Genomic DNA, 17,756 nt, shown 5'->3' with positions numbered 1-17,756 from the left:
TTCAGTTTTTCATTAATTCAAGAAAATTTTCGTTGCTCTTCTGTATAGGATTTGCTGTCTTCTGCTCTGATTTTCTTTGAGGTTGTATTAAGTTCTTTAGGTCTTATGGAAATCCAAACTAACTGGTAATGTGTAGTCTACTGCAAAAATGGAGGTTAGTTTCCTCTTTTTTTTTTTTTTTTAATGGCCATTCTCAGCTTCTCTAATTTTTCCCACAAATCACACAGCATGTGATATTCAAGCATAAAGATTAAGTGTAGGAAAACTACAGGCATTTATAGCACTCGGTTGAGTCCGCTTGGCTTGAATTTTTCAGTTTGTACATTTATGCTCGTGATGTTTGTATTGTACACGGCCATTTCGGCTTCTTTTCTATTTGAGGAAATAAATCAAAACTTTTTCTGTGGTGTCTTCATTTTCCCCTGTGACTTGTTTCACTTACAGGATAGGAAAGTTTTTTTGGGTTAAATCATTCTTAATTCCCCACCCCACAGTTGAGTGAGGGATGTTTTTCAAGATTGCTTTGACTGTCTTCTCATTTTTCATCTGGTATGATATATGGTATTCATGGTTCTTAATATTTCCTGTATTCTGTTGAAGTGGTTGTAATTCTGTGCATGTATGAAAACTGACTATCTTTTTACTTTGTTTTCAAAGTCTTCCTTGCAGTTTGGTAGAAGTTCCTAGTTGACATCAGTTTATATTCTCACAATTGGGGGGGGGGGACTTTTTCTTTTGTTATGTATCTTACTTCACTTGTCAGTCACCTCATCACGAAGTGACAAAAATCTGTTGTGCTGAGTTATTTCCATCTGCTCATTTTGTGTGGAGATTCTTGCAATTCATCTTAGCATCTGCTTCAACAGATATTTAGGATTGCTTCCCAAAAGTTCTCTTGCAGGAAAATAGTATGCAGTCATAAATAATTGGTGTTAATTTTTAGCCCAATCTCTTCTCAACTAAGGTAGGATTTGTACTGAAAATTATGCTTCTAACAAAGGGACTTTTATCTCTATACTGGAGCCCCATTCCAAAATAACTGGTCTTTTAAAACTCTCCAGGAGGTCATGAGTGGCAGTATTGCCACCACAGCTTCATCTTGTGTAAATATTCTCTACAAGCATGCTGGTTTAAGGCAGTGAAAACGTATGCTCATGGCACATGATGTATCTGTTAAATAACATTTCCATTTTTGAGTGCGAGAACTGCTATATGTATATAGGGAGAGAAAACTAATTAACATTTATTTAATTAATTAATAGCATTTATTTTGTTGCGCAAATATATATATGTAAGATAAAAATATATGAATCAGAATTATAATATAACTATAAACATAAATTCTTCCTCTCTATTCTAAAATCGTAATAACTTCTCTGCATTGCGTCATTTCTAGATCACTCTATGGTCCACGCAACTCCGATGACGTAATAATTAAGAACTGAAACTGTCATTGTAAACCAAAACTTTTCTCTTTGCGTGCTTCCATCTTTCATAACTATGCACTTCAGCTTTTGCTCTCTACTGTGCTAAGATGTAATTTCGCTGGCTTGCTTTCTATCCCAACAATATCAAAAATGTAAATCTTCTGTGGAAAGGCACAACTAGAGTGCCAAGTGATTGTGGCCACAAATATCAATTGGAAATAAAAATGGAATTAAAACTGCCTCGACCACCAAGCTTTTTAAATACTACGCAATCAAAATTCTTCTTCAATATGGATCTAGGCACGCATCAACACTGCTCCGGCTTTTCCTTGTTATGCTTTTATTTACGACATATATTATTTATATCGTATGTCATTTATATATATTTGTGTGTGTGTAAGATTAAAAATATGTGAATCAAAATTATAATTTAAAGTAACGGTAAACTCTTTAATTATTCCTCTCGATTCTAAAAATCATAATAACTTCTCTCGATTGCGTCATTTTTAGATCATTCCTTCTTGCACTGCATTGATGATATAATAATTAGGAGCTGAAACTTTAAACTCAAACCAAAACCTTTCTCTTCATGTGCTTCCATCTTGCTTAACTACGCACTTCAGCTTCTTTCTCTGCTCTGCTTGGACGTAATTTCACTATGCTACTTCCTATTGCAATAGTATCAAAAATGTAAATGTTCTTGAATAGGCATGGTTAGAGTACCAAGCGAACTGCGGCCACAAATATCAATTGCAAATAAAAGTGGAATTAAAACTGTCTCGACTGCCAAGTTTTTAGATATTACAAACTCAACATATTACGAACTCAACATATACTACGCAATCGGAATGCTTCATCTTCAGTATGGATTGATGATCTATCCTATCTGGGTATTACGCATCCTCAGTGCTCCTGTCTTTTTCTTGCATTTTTATTTCATATATGTACACATGCACACACACACTCTTGAGTCCATAAACGTCTCTACCCAGACTTTATATTCACAATATTGGTTTGTCCATACTTCCAATTACAAAAATGTTTAAATCATGCAAATAGTCATGTTTTGGCATTTTTAAATTTGAAAAATATTAATTTTATAAAAGTTACAGAATCTAACTTTTTATAGTTTTCCTTGATCCTTATATTTAGGAAAATTTTGTTGTCATTATAAAAAAATAAAACACAAAAATGGTAACTCCTGTGCATTCAAAAATGACCAAGATATTTTATTTTAAATATGGAAATCATACTCAGGCTATACACAAGCTGAACAGCGAAATGATTGTATGTAACTAAAAATAAATCATCGGTTTAGAAAAAAGGTTTCGGATGTTCATAGATTTTAGTAACAAGTATTTCTATGCCAATTGTCATGAAAACTATTGATCAGCATAAAGTTCATCAGCATATTCATCAGCATAAAGAAAACACTGCCAGCCTTCAGCATTAGCATGTAGGCTATTTGTGACATTATGTGCATAAATTAAATATATTTCTAATTTAATAAATTTTTGTATTACTAACATATTATGATCCTAAAGTGATAAAACTAAAATGAAAATAATAGATTTTTAGTGTCTGAGAACTACATATATGTATACAAGGAGAGAAAACTGAAGATTATTTAATTAAATAAATGCTGCTCAAATTGTGCAAATATGTATTCTTTGTATTTAGTTTCATTCTCATATATAAAGAGAGAGAAACATGTTGCTCAAATTGTGCAAATATGTATTCTTTGTATTTAGTTTCATTCTCATATATAAAGAGAGAGACGAACATGCTGTGTCCGCAAGTCTTTACCCAGCCTTTATTTCCTCAACTTTGGTTGTAGGCATATGCTATAAATTACTTGTGTCAAAATTCTTTTGGAACTGATTATGGCAAAGTAATAAATTAAAGAATGTGTTCACAAATAAATCATAAATGTCCATGGAATAATGGGGGAAAATCCATGGAGGTAAGAAGTAAGAAGGAGAGGCCATGACCGGTTTCCCCCATACACTGCTATGAAGCACTGGTGATGCATTTGTGGTGACCAAAACATTTAGTGTCTTACCATTAAGATCAATGGTTTTGACACGATCGGATGTAAATATTTTGTAATTACATCGTAAATATACATATAAATATATATATTTTTTCTTTTTTTTACAATATTTCAGAGTCTTGAATGAAAATGTATTTTTATGTGAAAAGAATACATTTTTAAACATTTCATTCTGAACAGAATTAATGCTATACTTTTCACAGAACAGTTTGCTCGGAAGGGTTTAGTTTGAATGAAATATTTTCACAAGTTGTTAATTAGAAACAAATTTAAGATAATTCGATTTTATTTGGTTAAGGGTTACAAAAATTAAGATAAAAGTTTATTGTTTTATTAATATTAAAATTCTGCATTCTTTCTTTTCTATTTATAGATCTTTCTAAAATATTTTCTCAAATATGACATGATTTTTTAGCTTTTAAGGCATTTTTAAATCGGAAAGTCTAAGTCAATTTATAATTAATGCTCTATTCAGTCCATTTCTAATTAATTTCCTTGTATTGTAATAGCAAAGTACGTTAAATATTGGTGCTTATTTCCATGTACTTAACTTTGAATTTTTCTGAATATTTCTGAAAGGGAATAAAAAAAGATTTTTTTTAAATATTATTTAATACTTGTAACTGAGTTATTATAAAATGTAATGGACTAATTATTTTAATTATATTTATTAGATTTTTTTACCTTTAATTTCAATAATACATATTCTAAAACTCTTCTTTATTACTTCCTTAAGTATGCATCTCATAGACGAGTACGAACAATTCTTGCTTAAATAGTTTTATAAACATATTTGTCAACAAGATTTCAATTTATGTTTACAATTCAATGTTAAGGTTATTATATATTTAGATAACATTTATAATCATTATAAATTTAGATGCATTTAATAATTAGAGTTCTTCACAGTAACTTTCACAGGAGTTTATGAATGAATAAATCCTTCATTTCAAATACATTTATGAATAATTTAATAAATATTTAAGCATTTTGTTAAAGGCAGATACAGGCTTTTTGCAAGCATATGCATATTTCCCATACGTATTTCGTATTTTTCATTTCTGGCATGTGCAAATCTTTAATTTCTGTGCATTCACTATATTTTTTGAGTAATTTATAATAATTTAGCGTATACATATGAAATATGCATAAATATAATTTGAATAAGAAATATGAACATGCATTTTTAAGAAAATACATAAGAAATATGTATAAATATAATTTGAATAAAAATTACATGCATTATTTTTAATAACCACTCAAAGGTCAGTTTTTCTTTGAAATTCCTCCACGATGGCATCTCTTACTTTAGGCAGATAACCCTTGCATGCCTTACTCTATTTAATAAAAACTTAACTGAACTGTGTGCCTAATTACAAATATTTTAACATGCATACTTTTAGATTTATATTTAGCCTTCAAGTTTCAAACCTTTGACTTAAAAACACATTTTAGGATACATTCGTTAGCATCCAAGGGTGAAATGTGTGATCCTGGCCAACATCAATACTGTCAATTAATCCTTTGTTGGCCCTCACTAGTAGGTGTTTGAACATGACATGGAGGAACATCAGTTAACCTGGAGAAAAATTACATTTACGACACACCTGCTTTCTTTTGTTGTTATAGTCCACATTCCTAAAATTTGTGAAGGGGTTTAGTTCATGGACGACAACACTCCACCTCATAGCATAATTGCTGTCAAAGAGCTGTTGGAAAGTAAAGATATTGCGTGCATGGATTGGCGGGCAAGGTCTCCAGATCTAAATCCTATCAAGCATGTATGGGATTTTCTAGGGAGATGCATAGCAACATGCAATTATTGCCAGTAATGATTCCAGAGCTGCAATTGCCACTACTAGAAGAATGGGCAGCAATGCCTTAATAATTCATTGACATCCTTATACTCAGCGTGGACAGACGATGTAAAACCTGCACAATTGTCAGAGGAGATCATACCCCCTACTAAAGGCTGGAAGTTTCTTGCTTGGCAACCTGTCACATGGGTGTTTCGGCCTTCTGTCACATTGTGCTCCATGCTATTTTTTCAATAATGTTCCTTTTTATCCTTTTTATTTCTTTTTTGGGGAAGTTTTTCTTATATTATCTGTGTTCTTACATCCTGGGGATCTTATTGTATTATCTGTGTAGATTTGGAAAGGTATTGCATAATGTTACATTGAGAAAAAAAAAACCATATCGTTCTTAATTTAGTATTTACCAAAGTATTTTAGGAACTTACTGGATTTATGCTAAAAAAATTCAATATTTATTAGTTAAAATAATTATACTAAAAAGGTAAGATGTTAATACTTGCTAAGGTAAGATGTTGTTACAAAAGCTTATTTTTCATTATCTATTTTTTGTCAAATTTATATTTAAATAAAATTTTCTTAGAGTAGCTGTTTGATTAGTAACAATACTCTGATGGTTTTCTATATGTCTATTAAAATTATTTTATTATCAATAGTGCATTATTTTATACAGTTTATTTCTTATTAATGTTCTTATTGATTATATTGATTATTGATAGATGGTTTTCAGATAAATATTAGTGTTGAATAGATTCTTATTGCATTGTTTTATGCTTGGCTTCACATTAAAATTTTTCATTCAAATTGAAATTTAAAATAATAAACTAAAATTAACTTTCTGCATATGAAAGAAACAAGAACTAAACATGAATGGTTAAAGTGATGATATATCAGTAGTTTGCTCTCATATGCTATTCCCTTCAGTTGAACAAGCTAGCTAAATACACACTGCTCAAAACAGTTAAGGTACATTGGGAGTTTGAAATAACCATATAATCGAGATGTTTTTAAATAAAAATGAAAGAGAAGAGATTAAAAAGGGAAACAATGAACTAGAAGCAAAATACTAAAATACAAAAGTCACTTTTCACAAGTGCTTGCATAAAAGGACACAAATTTTCGAATGCTGAAACTATTTAATAGGGCGAAAGACTTAGCAAAGGAAACTTTAATGTGTCTGGAAGCTCCAAACCTGGCAGTGACCTATTAGGTAAGGGGCAATGAAGACTGACAATTTAACCCACATTCAATAACTGGTGTCTGAATCACATTTGTAGATATTCAAGACCATACATCCAGTACCTCTTGGTGAGATTCTTAACCACTGTTATCTTAGGCCTAATCCTGAGATTAAGTTCATAGTAGATATTGAAATTAACTAAAACTGAGGAAAGGAAGAATAAAATTCTTCATTTAGATTAAGCGCATGCTGACAATATATTCATTTTTTGCACTCTTTCATTTTTGTTTCAATCTTTCTGTGCTAAATTGGAAATGGTTTTTCTTCGTACTCATTAAAGTGTTGAGATTTTTTAATTAATTCAATATTTTGTGTGTTTATTGGAGTAGAAATGGAAATGCACTAATATGGCAAATGTAGCTGAACATGTGCCTTTTATCTAATGAAGGCTTTTGCAACATTTCATTCTTTATCTTTTTTCAACCTGGTGATGTCATCGTGCTCCATTGTACTACCTTAGTCTTCCATTTCATGTTCTTGTTTTTATTTTTTTTTATTTTTGTAACTTATGTAATTACAAAGGACATTTAGCTTTTTGGGGTATATTGAAGTGTGAGATTTTGCCTTATTACTTTGCCTTTCCCAAAACTACATTTTCTTTCAGCTTAGGTCTGTTTATGTGTTTTTAGTAGTGCATCCAGTTCATCATTTGATCATTTTTTTTTTAGATGACTCGATTCCTTACCTTAAATACTTCAGTTTCTTCTAAAATAACTGCTTCACCTTTATATATATATGTATGTACATGATGTCACAAAATTTAGTGAATATGTTCATCAGAAAAAAAAGGAAACTCAAATCAGGAAAAACATTTTTAGTCAAAAGGGAGGAAAAGGTAGTAATTTAGAAGTTGTTAGCAAAGAGATGCATAAAGTAGTTGAATGAAAGGTGTTAGCAGTCATGCAGATTTAAATTTTTTATTGTTGAGAAAAACATTCATAACTTGAATTACACAGTGCAATGTTCACAATCTGCAAGCCTGTTCTGGATCACATTTAAATCTTTTCTACATCTTCATAAGAATTAATTTTGATGGAATTTAAAAAAAGTATGACAGCGAAGAGCAAAGAGGTTGGCAGGATAGAAGCAAGAGAGAGAATGTAATATGTCTGAGATAAAACCATGATTCAAAATAATTTAATTTTGGTTTAGCTTTATTTTGAGTGGTTGATTTTATGTTTCTGAGCCATCATTGACTGAAACATTAATTTCAAGTAATTTTGTCAAGTAATTTTGTAAGGAAGTATATTTGTCATGAACATTATCCAAGAACCATATGACATAGACAGATTTTGAAATGATGCCATTTAAAGAAATTTGTTGCAAGCATTTGCTATTTAGGAGGGAAAAAGGAAATAACCTCATTGAAATGGAGCAAAGGGCTGTTGCTAATTAAAGTTAGAATACTCGGATATAATCAGTCATAACTAGTTTTTTTTTTAGTATTATGCAGACAGACTATTATTTACATTGTTCGTTTAAAACAATAATCATTTAAACAATATATATCCAACTGCCGCAGAATCAAAACTCTCAAAAATCGAGTTCAATTAAAAGTTGGAACAAAAACCAAATGAAGTTCCATCATTTTCTTCTCGCTGTCTCATTTTGTTTTTGTTTGTTTCCAAAATGCTCTAATCAAAAGCTTTTTTTTTTTTTTTTTTTTTTATTCTGCTTCCCCCCCCCCTTTTTTTTTTTTTTTTTTCTTTCTCTGGAGTCATTGCCATTGGAATGGTTTCAGTGTACAGCTTTGCTCTATAATTATGCAATTTCAGAATTCTATGATGTAATTTCTGTATAGCAAAACAAAGGGATACCTATTACTTATTCTTGGAGATATTCTGTGTATCAGTAGATCACCAGATTTGAATCCATTGATTTCATCTGATAGGAGCATAACATACTGGATGATGCATGTCATCTGTGAATGTGTCAGGTAGTCCATATTCCTCTGATGCAATATTGCTTGCTTTGACATCAAATGATTGATGATTACTCTACATCTTATTGGACTCTGCAGGCCTACAAATACTTCACCCTGTACCTTCATTTGTCTAACTGGTAGTGGCATTAAAAGATTTTAAAGTTTCTTCTCTTGAATGAAACAGTCCATTGAAATCATTCCACTGGCATTTTATTTTCTTTAACCTACTGAATACCCATGTAATGTTATCACACCTATTTCTGGAACACCTTGTAAAATATTTTTACTCAATGTTTTTATTTAAATTTATTCCAGTAAAATGCTTTGAAGTGTTCCAGTAAAATATTTTGAAGAACTAGAATCACATGATATTTTTCCTGCATATGAGTTGTAATGACACAAATCTTTTTCAATCTGAAATTATTCTAGATAAGTGAATATGCATCAGATAAGAATCCAAATACCAGTATTTTGAAAGAAGAGCTGTGGGAAATTGAGAAAAGAATACAGGAAAGAGAACGAACTGTTGCTAAGGTAAGATGTTGTTACAAAAACTTATTTTTCATTATCTATTTTTTGTCAAATTTATATTTAAATTAAATTTTCTTAGAGTAGCTGTTTGATTAGTAACAATATTCTGATGGTTTTCTATACGTCTATTAAAATTATTTCATTATCAATAGTGTATTATTTTGTACAGTTTATTTCTTATTAATGTTCTTATTGATTATATTGATATTGGTAGATGGTTTTCAGATAAATATTAGTGTTGAATAGATTCTTATTGCATTGTTTTATGCTTGGCTTCACATCAAAATTTTTCATTAAAATTGAAATTTAAAATAATAAACTAAAATTAACTTTCTGCATATGAAAGAAACAAGAACTAAACATGAATGGTTAAAGTAATGATATACCAGTAGTTTGCTGTCATATGCTATTCCCTTCAGTTGAACAATCTAGCTAACTACACACTGCTCAAAACAGTTAAGGTACATTGGGAGTTTGAAATAACCATATAATCGAGAAGTTTTTAAATAAAAATGAAAGAGAAGAGATTAAAAAGAAAATTATAATGTTTACAGATATGGGAATATGCAAATTTTGTCTGTGACATTGAAAGCTGCATTTTAGTTTAGGAATGAAAAATGATTTTCAGCATTCTTCCTGTAGGAGCTGATTAGAAACAACTGACATGCGTTGAATGTTGTATAACAGTGAATGCAATGACTCAGCAAGATAATTAAGCTGATTGGTTGCCTGGATAGCCATCAGTCGTTCAGAGGCAGGTCAGATGCAATCCACAGTGGCAGAAGTGTTAGCACTTTCTCAAAGTGTCATTTTCAGGCTTGGAATCGATTTTTGGAAACTGGAAATGTTCGCCCAAGATCAGCACAAAGTTGTATGTCTACAACAACACAAAATGAGGATCGGTATTTAACACTAATAGCCAGAAGAAACCACACTATGAATGCCACTTTCTTGCACCAGCACCTTTAGAGGGCTATTGGTACCAACGTTTCAACTCGGACTGTTCAAAACGATTCCAAAACTACTGATTGTTTGTATACTCAGAGACCTATGGCTTGTTTTTTGTTGACACAGGACCACGGTGCTGCCAGCAGAAGGTGGGCACAGGTGCATATGGGAGACAAGATGAGTGAAGCAATGTGCTTTTCACAGACGAGTTCTGCTTTCATGTACAACTTGGCAATAGGCAAATCATCATCTGTAGACCTGGTACATGGAATACTTCTGCATTTGTGCATGAAAGTGTCCAATTTGGAGGAGGCAGAGTGATGGTCTTGGCCGGTATTTCTATCAGTGACCGTGCTGAGTGCTGACCTACATATTATTAGGAATGGAGCACCAATGGCTGAGCAATATTTAAGGATGAAATCCTTAGACATATTGTGGTCCTTTATGCTGCAACAATTAGGGATAAATTCATTCTGATAGACGATAATGCGAGACCACATCGGGTTCAGCTGTTGAACAATTTTCTTTTCAAAAAAGGAATCCTTCAAATAGAATGACCAGCATGTTCCTCAGAGATGAACCCAGTAGAACATGTGTGGAACATTCTAGGGGGAAGTGTTGCTAGTCAATTTTCACCATCAGAAACAATTCAGCAGTGTGAAAGCTCTTTTCTACAAGAATGCAAGAAAATATCCCAGTTCCTTATTGACCTTTCTTGTACCTTGCAACACTTATACATCATACACTTATGAGCCAAAACATTATGACCAACTCCACATTTTTCAGTGAACTCATCTGGATGACATGGAGAGCACATGATTAAGTGTGAATGTTATTTAACTGCTGCTGGAGAAGGTAAGGAATCATTCTTGAACTTACTTTTGTAAGTGATGGGAAAAGTTGCTGATCTAAGCAAATTTGATAGAGGGCAGATTATAATAGTCTGAAGACTCAGAACGAGTATTTCCGAAAATGCATGACTTGGAGGTTGTTCATGATCTGCTGTGGTTTGTATTTGTGCAAAGTGGGTAAATGATGGTGAAACCAGCAGTAGATGCCAAGGTGTCATCCACATGTCATGAAAGAAAAAGGACATCTGAGAATAACCCATGTCTGAAGGATTTTATTGTTGCTTGGGAATAAAACAGTTTATACCTTCAGTACTGTCACACTTTCACAAGCAAGATTCAAAGCTTTTATAACTAGTCGCTGAAGTTACACAACCTTGACATGTGATAAGAAAATGACATCTTGTTTACGGTCGTTTAGCTGTAGGCAAATTTAAACTTTAACGCTATTGTTTGTTCATTGGAAGAAAAATTTTTCTAAAATCTTGTCATGCAGCATCCCATACCAAACATTCACTTTTGAATGTCCTGCTTCAACTTCCTTGTGACATGATGATTTTCAGAGCCCTTGATCCTCAAATTTGTAGGTGGAAAAAATGGAGAAATCACCAGAGACATAGAGGAGGTTCTGGGCTGTTGGCGTGAGTATTTTAAGGGTCTGCTTTTGGATAGAAATAGGAAAGAGAAGATAACTACTTATAACATGTTACCCTCTACGAGTTGTGAAGGTAAGGTTATGGAGCATAATCCACCAACTCTATATGATGTTGAACTGGCAATCGAAAAGTTAAATACAGCCAATTACCGAAAATCCGCCGACCTGAAATCCACGTTGCCTCTCAAAATATAAACATTTAGTTTATAAGTTGTGGAAACCACAACATGAAGTACAAAATATCGAAGAAAAAATACTTACTTGATAATGACGTCATAATTACCGAATAATAATGAGTCATACCAGAAATATCAAATTATTGACATCATGATAAAAGTCTCTTTCCCTCTAATCTGCATCAAGGTAAAAAAGCAGACGATTAACTCAACTCTTCTTTCAAGTTCACGCTTCACATTGTTGTACTTTCTGAGCTTCACAAGATTGTTTAGTGATGTCGTTTTTTTATCCCGATTTTTCGTGGATAAATTAAGAATATTTTTAATTTCAGCACTTTTTAATACGACAGATAATTTCACTCATGATTTTACTGCTTGCAATGTTGAAAAATGTAAATATGGTGCATTGATGGTAATGAAAAAAAGTGGAAATTCTGCTAAAGATAGAGGCAGGTGCTACTGCTCGGTTTATAGCAGAATCGTATGGAATTGCCATACAGACTATGTATGATATAGGGAACAATAAAGAAAAGCTGTTGAAATTTTGCAGCAACAGTGATTCTAACACCGGAATCGAAACCAGAAATCTTTACGTGAGGTGAAATCGGCAAACCTCGATGCTGTCTTGTACGAGTGGTTCCGGCAGCGGCGGAGTGGTGAGGTACCTATTTCAGGACTACTCCTGAGAGAAAAGGGGAAGCAGATTCATGCTGATTTAAAAATAGGAGCCTAATGTAAATGAACAATATAATATAATCAGTTTATATATGTAATACTAATTTAATGCATATAATTAATTATTGTATTAATGTAATAATAATTTAATTAAATGTATCTATTACGCCTTATTTATTTTGCAATTTTAGTCTGAATATTATCTTTTCTGTCCTGAAATCTGCAAAATCCTAAAATCCGCACAACCTCTGGTCCCAAACGTTGCGGATTTCTGGACTTCTACTCTAGTAATAAATCAGGTGGACCAGATGGCATCAAGGAGTAGCTTTTAAATATCAATGAAACAAATTGAAATAAAGCAATCCATTATCTAATTTGTTGTATATTAACACAGGAACAAATGCCCACTTAGTGGGAAGAAGGATCTGTTTGTCCTATTTATAAAAAAGGAGACGAGCTAGAAAGTTGTAATTACTGAGGAATTACCTTACTGAATTTAGTATATAAAATCTTCTCCATTATCTTGTATAAAAGATTGCTTATAAATACTTCTAATGTTATTGGGAATGACCAGTGTGTATTCCAAAAGGGAAGAACAACTGATAATTGCATTCTATTAGGCAAATCTTGGAAAGAACTAAAGAATGTAACATCAACACCTACCACCTGTTTGTTGACTTTAAAGCTGCCTATGAGAATATTAACAGAGAAAAACTACTCAAGCGATGTTGGAATTTAATATCCCGAAGAAACTGATAAGCTTCATGAGCATGACTGTTGAAAAGGTGATATGTAGAATGAAAATTTCAATATATCTTTCAAAACCTTTTTACACTGAGAAAGGATTAAGACAGGGAGACTCGCTATATTGATATAGCTCTAAAAAAGTTTTAAAAGTAGAAAGTTGTTTAATGTAGCTCTAGAAAAGGCCATAAGAGACTCTGGAATAAACGTAAGTGGACCCATCTTGCACAGCACCGTTCAACTGCTGGCTTTTGATAATGATATTGATATCATTGGGCTATCAAAACGAGCTGTGATCAAGGCATTTGTCTTGCTTGAAAATTCAGCAAGGAAGATGGGCCTAATCATAAATGAGGATGAAAATAAATTTATGATTTTACCTAATAAAACTTCATTTATCCACCTTGAAGATAAACAGTTAAACCTTTGAAACCGTAAAACATTTTAAATATCTGGGCACATTGATCACAAATTGCAACAATATAAAAATTGAAATAAAAAATAGAATGTTTATGGCTAATAGATGTTACTACAGCCTTAAAAAACAATTTAAATCCAACCTAATGAACATAAAAACTAAATTAAATTTATTTAAAACTTTAATAAGGCCTGTTGCCCTTTACGGAAGTGAATGTTGGATACTTAAACAGAGCAGAGAAAGACCTGATATCAAATTTTGAAAGAAAAATCCTAAAAAAGATCTTTGGAGCAGTAGTCAAATACCGAAAATCCACCGACCTGAAATCCGCAATGCCTTTCAAAATACAAACATTCAGTTTATAAGTTCGGAAAACTGCAACATTGAGTATAAAATATCAAAAAAAAATACTTACCGAATAATAATGAGTCATCATGGAAATACCAAATTATTGACATCATGATAAGTTTTCCCCCCTCTAATCTGCATCAAGGTAAAAAAGCAGACAATTCACTCAACTCTTTTTTCAAGTTCACGATTCACGTTGTTGTATTTTCTGAGCTTTGTTATTTCACGAGATTATTTTGTTCTGCTTTTTTTTTTACCTGGATATACTGTAGATAACTTAAGACTATTTTAAATTTAAGCCCTTTTTAATACAATTACAGATAAGAAACGTACTCATTTTACTGTTTGCAACATTGGAAAACGTAAACACATTGCACTGATGGTAATACAAAAAGTGCAAATTCTGCAAAAGATGGAGGCAGGTGCTACTCCTCAGTTTATAGCAGAATCATATGGGATTTCGACACGATTGTTTATAATATACGAAAAAATAAAGGAAAGCTGTTGAAATTTTACAGCAACAGTGATTCTAACACCGGAATCCAAAACCGGAAATCTTTGCAGGAGGCGAAATCGGCAAACCTCGATGCTGTGTACATATAATACAACGAATAATATAATCAATTTATATATGTAATATTAATTTAATGCATATAATAAGTTATTGCAATAATGTATTTAATAATTTAATTAAATGTATCTAATATGTCTTATTTATTTTGCACTTTTAGTCTGAATATTCTGATTTATCTTTTCTGTCCTGAAATTCGCAAAATCCTAAAATCTGCACAACCTCTTTTTCCAAGTTTTGCGGATTTCTGGACTTCTAATGTACAACAAAATGGCATTTGGAGGATTCTCTGTAATCATGAACTATATGGAAAATATAGGAAATATACTGAAACTGTTATTGTGAGAATTGTAAAAGCATTTCATATCAGATGGCTGGGCCATGTGTCAGATATGATGATATCTAACACATGGGCCAATGTGTGTGTGTTTAGATATGATGATGCATTTCCAACCAAAAAGATAACTTTTTCAAGAATTGAGGGAGTAAGACGAAGACCAACCACTAGATCAGGGGTTCTCAACCCTAATCTCGCGGGCATCACGGCGCCTGCTGATCATTTAACATGTGCCCGACGCTGTGCAATCACAATAAAAATGTCTTAGTTTTCAATAAAATTCTATATGAATGTTTTCTCATTTTTAATGAAATAGAAATTGCATCCAACACATACACCAGCACAAAGTGAAATGCGACCAATCTCTTTTTCTATGTGCATGTGTTATTAACTCTGTCCACTATAAATTCACCTTGAAAAGTAAATGGTGCCCGCCATCCAGCAGATATTCTAAAATGTGCTCTTAGGGACAAAAAGGTTGAGGATTCCTGCACTAGATGGATAGATGGTGTTGAGGAGGATTTAAGGTTAATTTGAGTTAACTAATGCAGGGCTATTTTACCAAATGGGGTCAAGTTGAGGAATCTTGGAGAGACAGCCTTGGCCTGTAACAGGCTGTGGAGCTTACGAAGAAGAAGAAAAAGAAGATCCTTACATTATTTTTAAGTATATTAAACTAAAACAAATTTTTGGGAAAAGTTTTGATATATGTGCAATAACACTAAAATATTTGCAGCACTACTTCTTACAGGATCACAGTAACAGGCTAAAGTTGTTCAGGGATTTTGAGGATGCCCAATAATAGTATATGTCATCCATGCGTTCTTATTGCTATGGCAAGTGAGACGTAAATTTTTGGCTACTTGCAAACATATATGTTTTCTGCTTTTGTCAATAACTGATGTTGTCTTCTTAATTGTTGGGTTTATATTGCCCATTATTAATTCAGTAACTTATTTAGTTTTTTTAAATCATCTTCATTCCAACTTAAAAAATTTATGTGTGTTCTAGTAATCTTCTGTAACACAGCCAGTTTCATCCTCATTATAAATTTTGTATGGCCTTCTATTAACTTAGCAATCCAAGTAACACATCTATTAACTAATGATTATGACCTGTATGATGATCCACTTCATTCTTCTGACCATACAATTTCTTATGAATAATATTGGATTTCTGTTTCTCCAACTTGTAGTCCTATGTCACTAGATAAATTTCTTTCTTATCATGTTGTGAATTAGTGAGAAAGCTGTAGAAATAGAAATATTTTTAGCTTTATAGCTTGAAACCATTGTAGAAAAGCAATTTCAATGTCTCTCAATTTTCTGTCTTTTGAGCACTTTCTTGGGATATTTGCATTTATCAATCAATTATATTTCTTTGTTTAAATAAATTGCAAAGTGCTGTTTAGGAAATTCTCAGTTTAAATGCAGCTTTGTTTGGTGTCAAGGGCTGCATTTACCAAGAACATCGAGATGTTTTAGTAATTTATCCATTTCTTTCGGGACTAAACCTTTTTGCTTAAGCATTTTTGACACGTTATAAATTAACATGCAACAAACTAATAGAATGCTTCTTCCAGTGATTTATACAATTTCAGAGCTCATGTTTCTAGACTAGAGAATGCATTTAGTCTATCAGGTTTTCAGTTCACAGTTACCACTTCTTTTCCATAAGACTTTTAATGAACAGTAAGCCTTAGAAGCATTTCATAAACTTCTTTTTATGTGAACATAATGTGTCTATCCAAAGGGAAGATTTTGAATGTTAAAACCTTACAAGATGGGATACAGAAGTTGTACTTCTCTTCCTATCATCTGGTATTCGAGAAAAAACCCTCACTCATTTACTTGCATCTTCTCTAGAGAATTGTTTTAAGATAAGAAAATTCTGCTCGTTTGAAATCCAGTGTGGACAAAGAATTCTGAAAATTGTGTCTTACAAGTACTGGTACGAGGAGGGGCAGGGATTTCATTCAGAACCATTTTATTGACTACATGCTTGAATGATAAAACCATTCCCACAATTCATTAAATGGATGGACTACGAAAAGTGTTTTAGGTACAAGTATAAGGTATCTTTCCTATTTTCCTAGCATGCCTTCGTGTTGTTGTGGTTCTGCACACTGGGCGGTATTCCAGAGGTCCGTGGATCTATTCCCAACAAAGGCATTGTTAATTTTTCAATTCTCCTGCTTTCAAAACATACCTAATGTCTCTACAGTGGTGCCCAAACTAAAAGAGTGTTGGATGAGGTTTCTCTACACCCAGGATTTGGCAGTTAGGTCCCCTAAAAGCCCCAGTCACCCTTTAAAAAGGGGAGTATGTAAGGTATCCCTCCCGCTTTTCCTAGCGTGCGTTCGTGGTTCTGCACGCTGGGCGGTATTCCAGAGGTCCGTAGTTCGATTCCTGCCAAAGGCGCTGTTAATTTTTCATCAACTTGGCTTCGAAAAATAATCCTAATGTCTCTACACAAGTAGTATATTCTGGCTCTGGCAGAAGATTATAATTATTAATGAAGAATATACTACAAACCCTGAAATCTTTATGTGGCCTTTATTTTGCCAACCATTAGTCAAAACCATTTACTTCTACCAACAAAAATATTTAAAATTATGATATACATTTTTACGTATGTTAAAATTTTATAATTCAGTTTTGTAAAAATTATGAAATCTACATTTCTTTACAGTCCCCTGGCCCATATAGATATATTTAGTAGAAGTATGTACTCATTCTGTAAAATAGAGGTAATAAGGTTGACTATTGTATGAAGAGATTCGCTGAGATATTTAGTTTTAAAGTTTGGGGGTTTTATTAGATTTTTTTCTGTTTCAAAAAGGAAGTTTTACCACTTTCCTTGAGATGGTTGGGAATAATTCAGAATATTTCTTTTAAATTCTATCTCATTCAGGTATATTCTCTTATAATTTACTATCATGCAGCATTCCTGAATTTGAAGTTCTGTTACATCTGGTATGCCAAACGCATTCTTACGCAAGTAATGTGTAAGTTTTTAGATAATATAATATTTACATGAAGATTTAT

At 32.4% G+C, this 17,756-nt stretch overlaps 1 protein-coding gene across 9 annotated transcripts in view; it reads left to right on the top strand.

The window, feature by feature from the left end:
- The window catches only part of LOC118202998 (uncharacterized), a 309,092-nt gene that overhangs the window by 254,315 nt on the left and 37,021 nt on the right, over positions 1 to 17,756 (top strand). For 8 of the 9 annotated variants that reach the window (XR_015038645.1, XR_015038646.1, XM_085807995.1 and 5 more), the window contains one exon: positions 8,888 to 8,992. Coding sequence is in view for 6 of the 9 variants with exons in the window: in XM_085807995.1 (XP_085664121.1) it covers positions 8,888 to 8,992 (105 nt within the window). In the remaining 3 variants the exon portion in view is untranslated. Of the gene's footprint in view, positions 1 to 8,887; positions 8,993 to 17,756 lie in introns of those variants that run through there. The other variant, XR_015038647.1, reaches the window with a different exon arrangement.

Source organism: Stegodyphus dumicola, chromosome X1 (genome assembly GCF_044657685.1).
Source record: "Stegodyphus dumicola isolate Sdum_Otavi_A_Nest chromosome X1, ASM4465768v1".
Taxonomy (NCBI): domain Eukaryota; kingdom Metazoa; phylum Arthropoda; class Arachnida; order Araneae; family Eresidae; genus Stegodyphus; species Stegodyphus dumicola.
The sequence above is the reverse complement of the archived record's forward strand: the minus strand, read 5'-3'. Positions and strand labels throughout refer to the sequence as shown.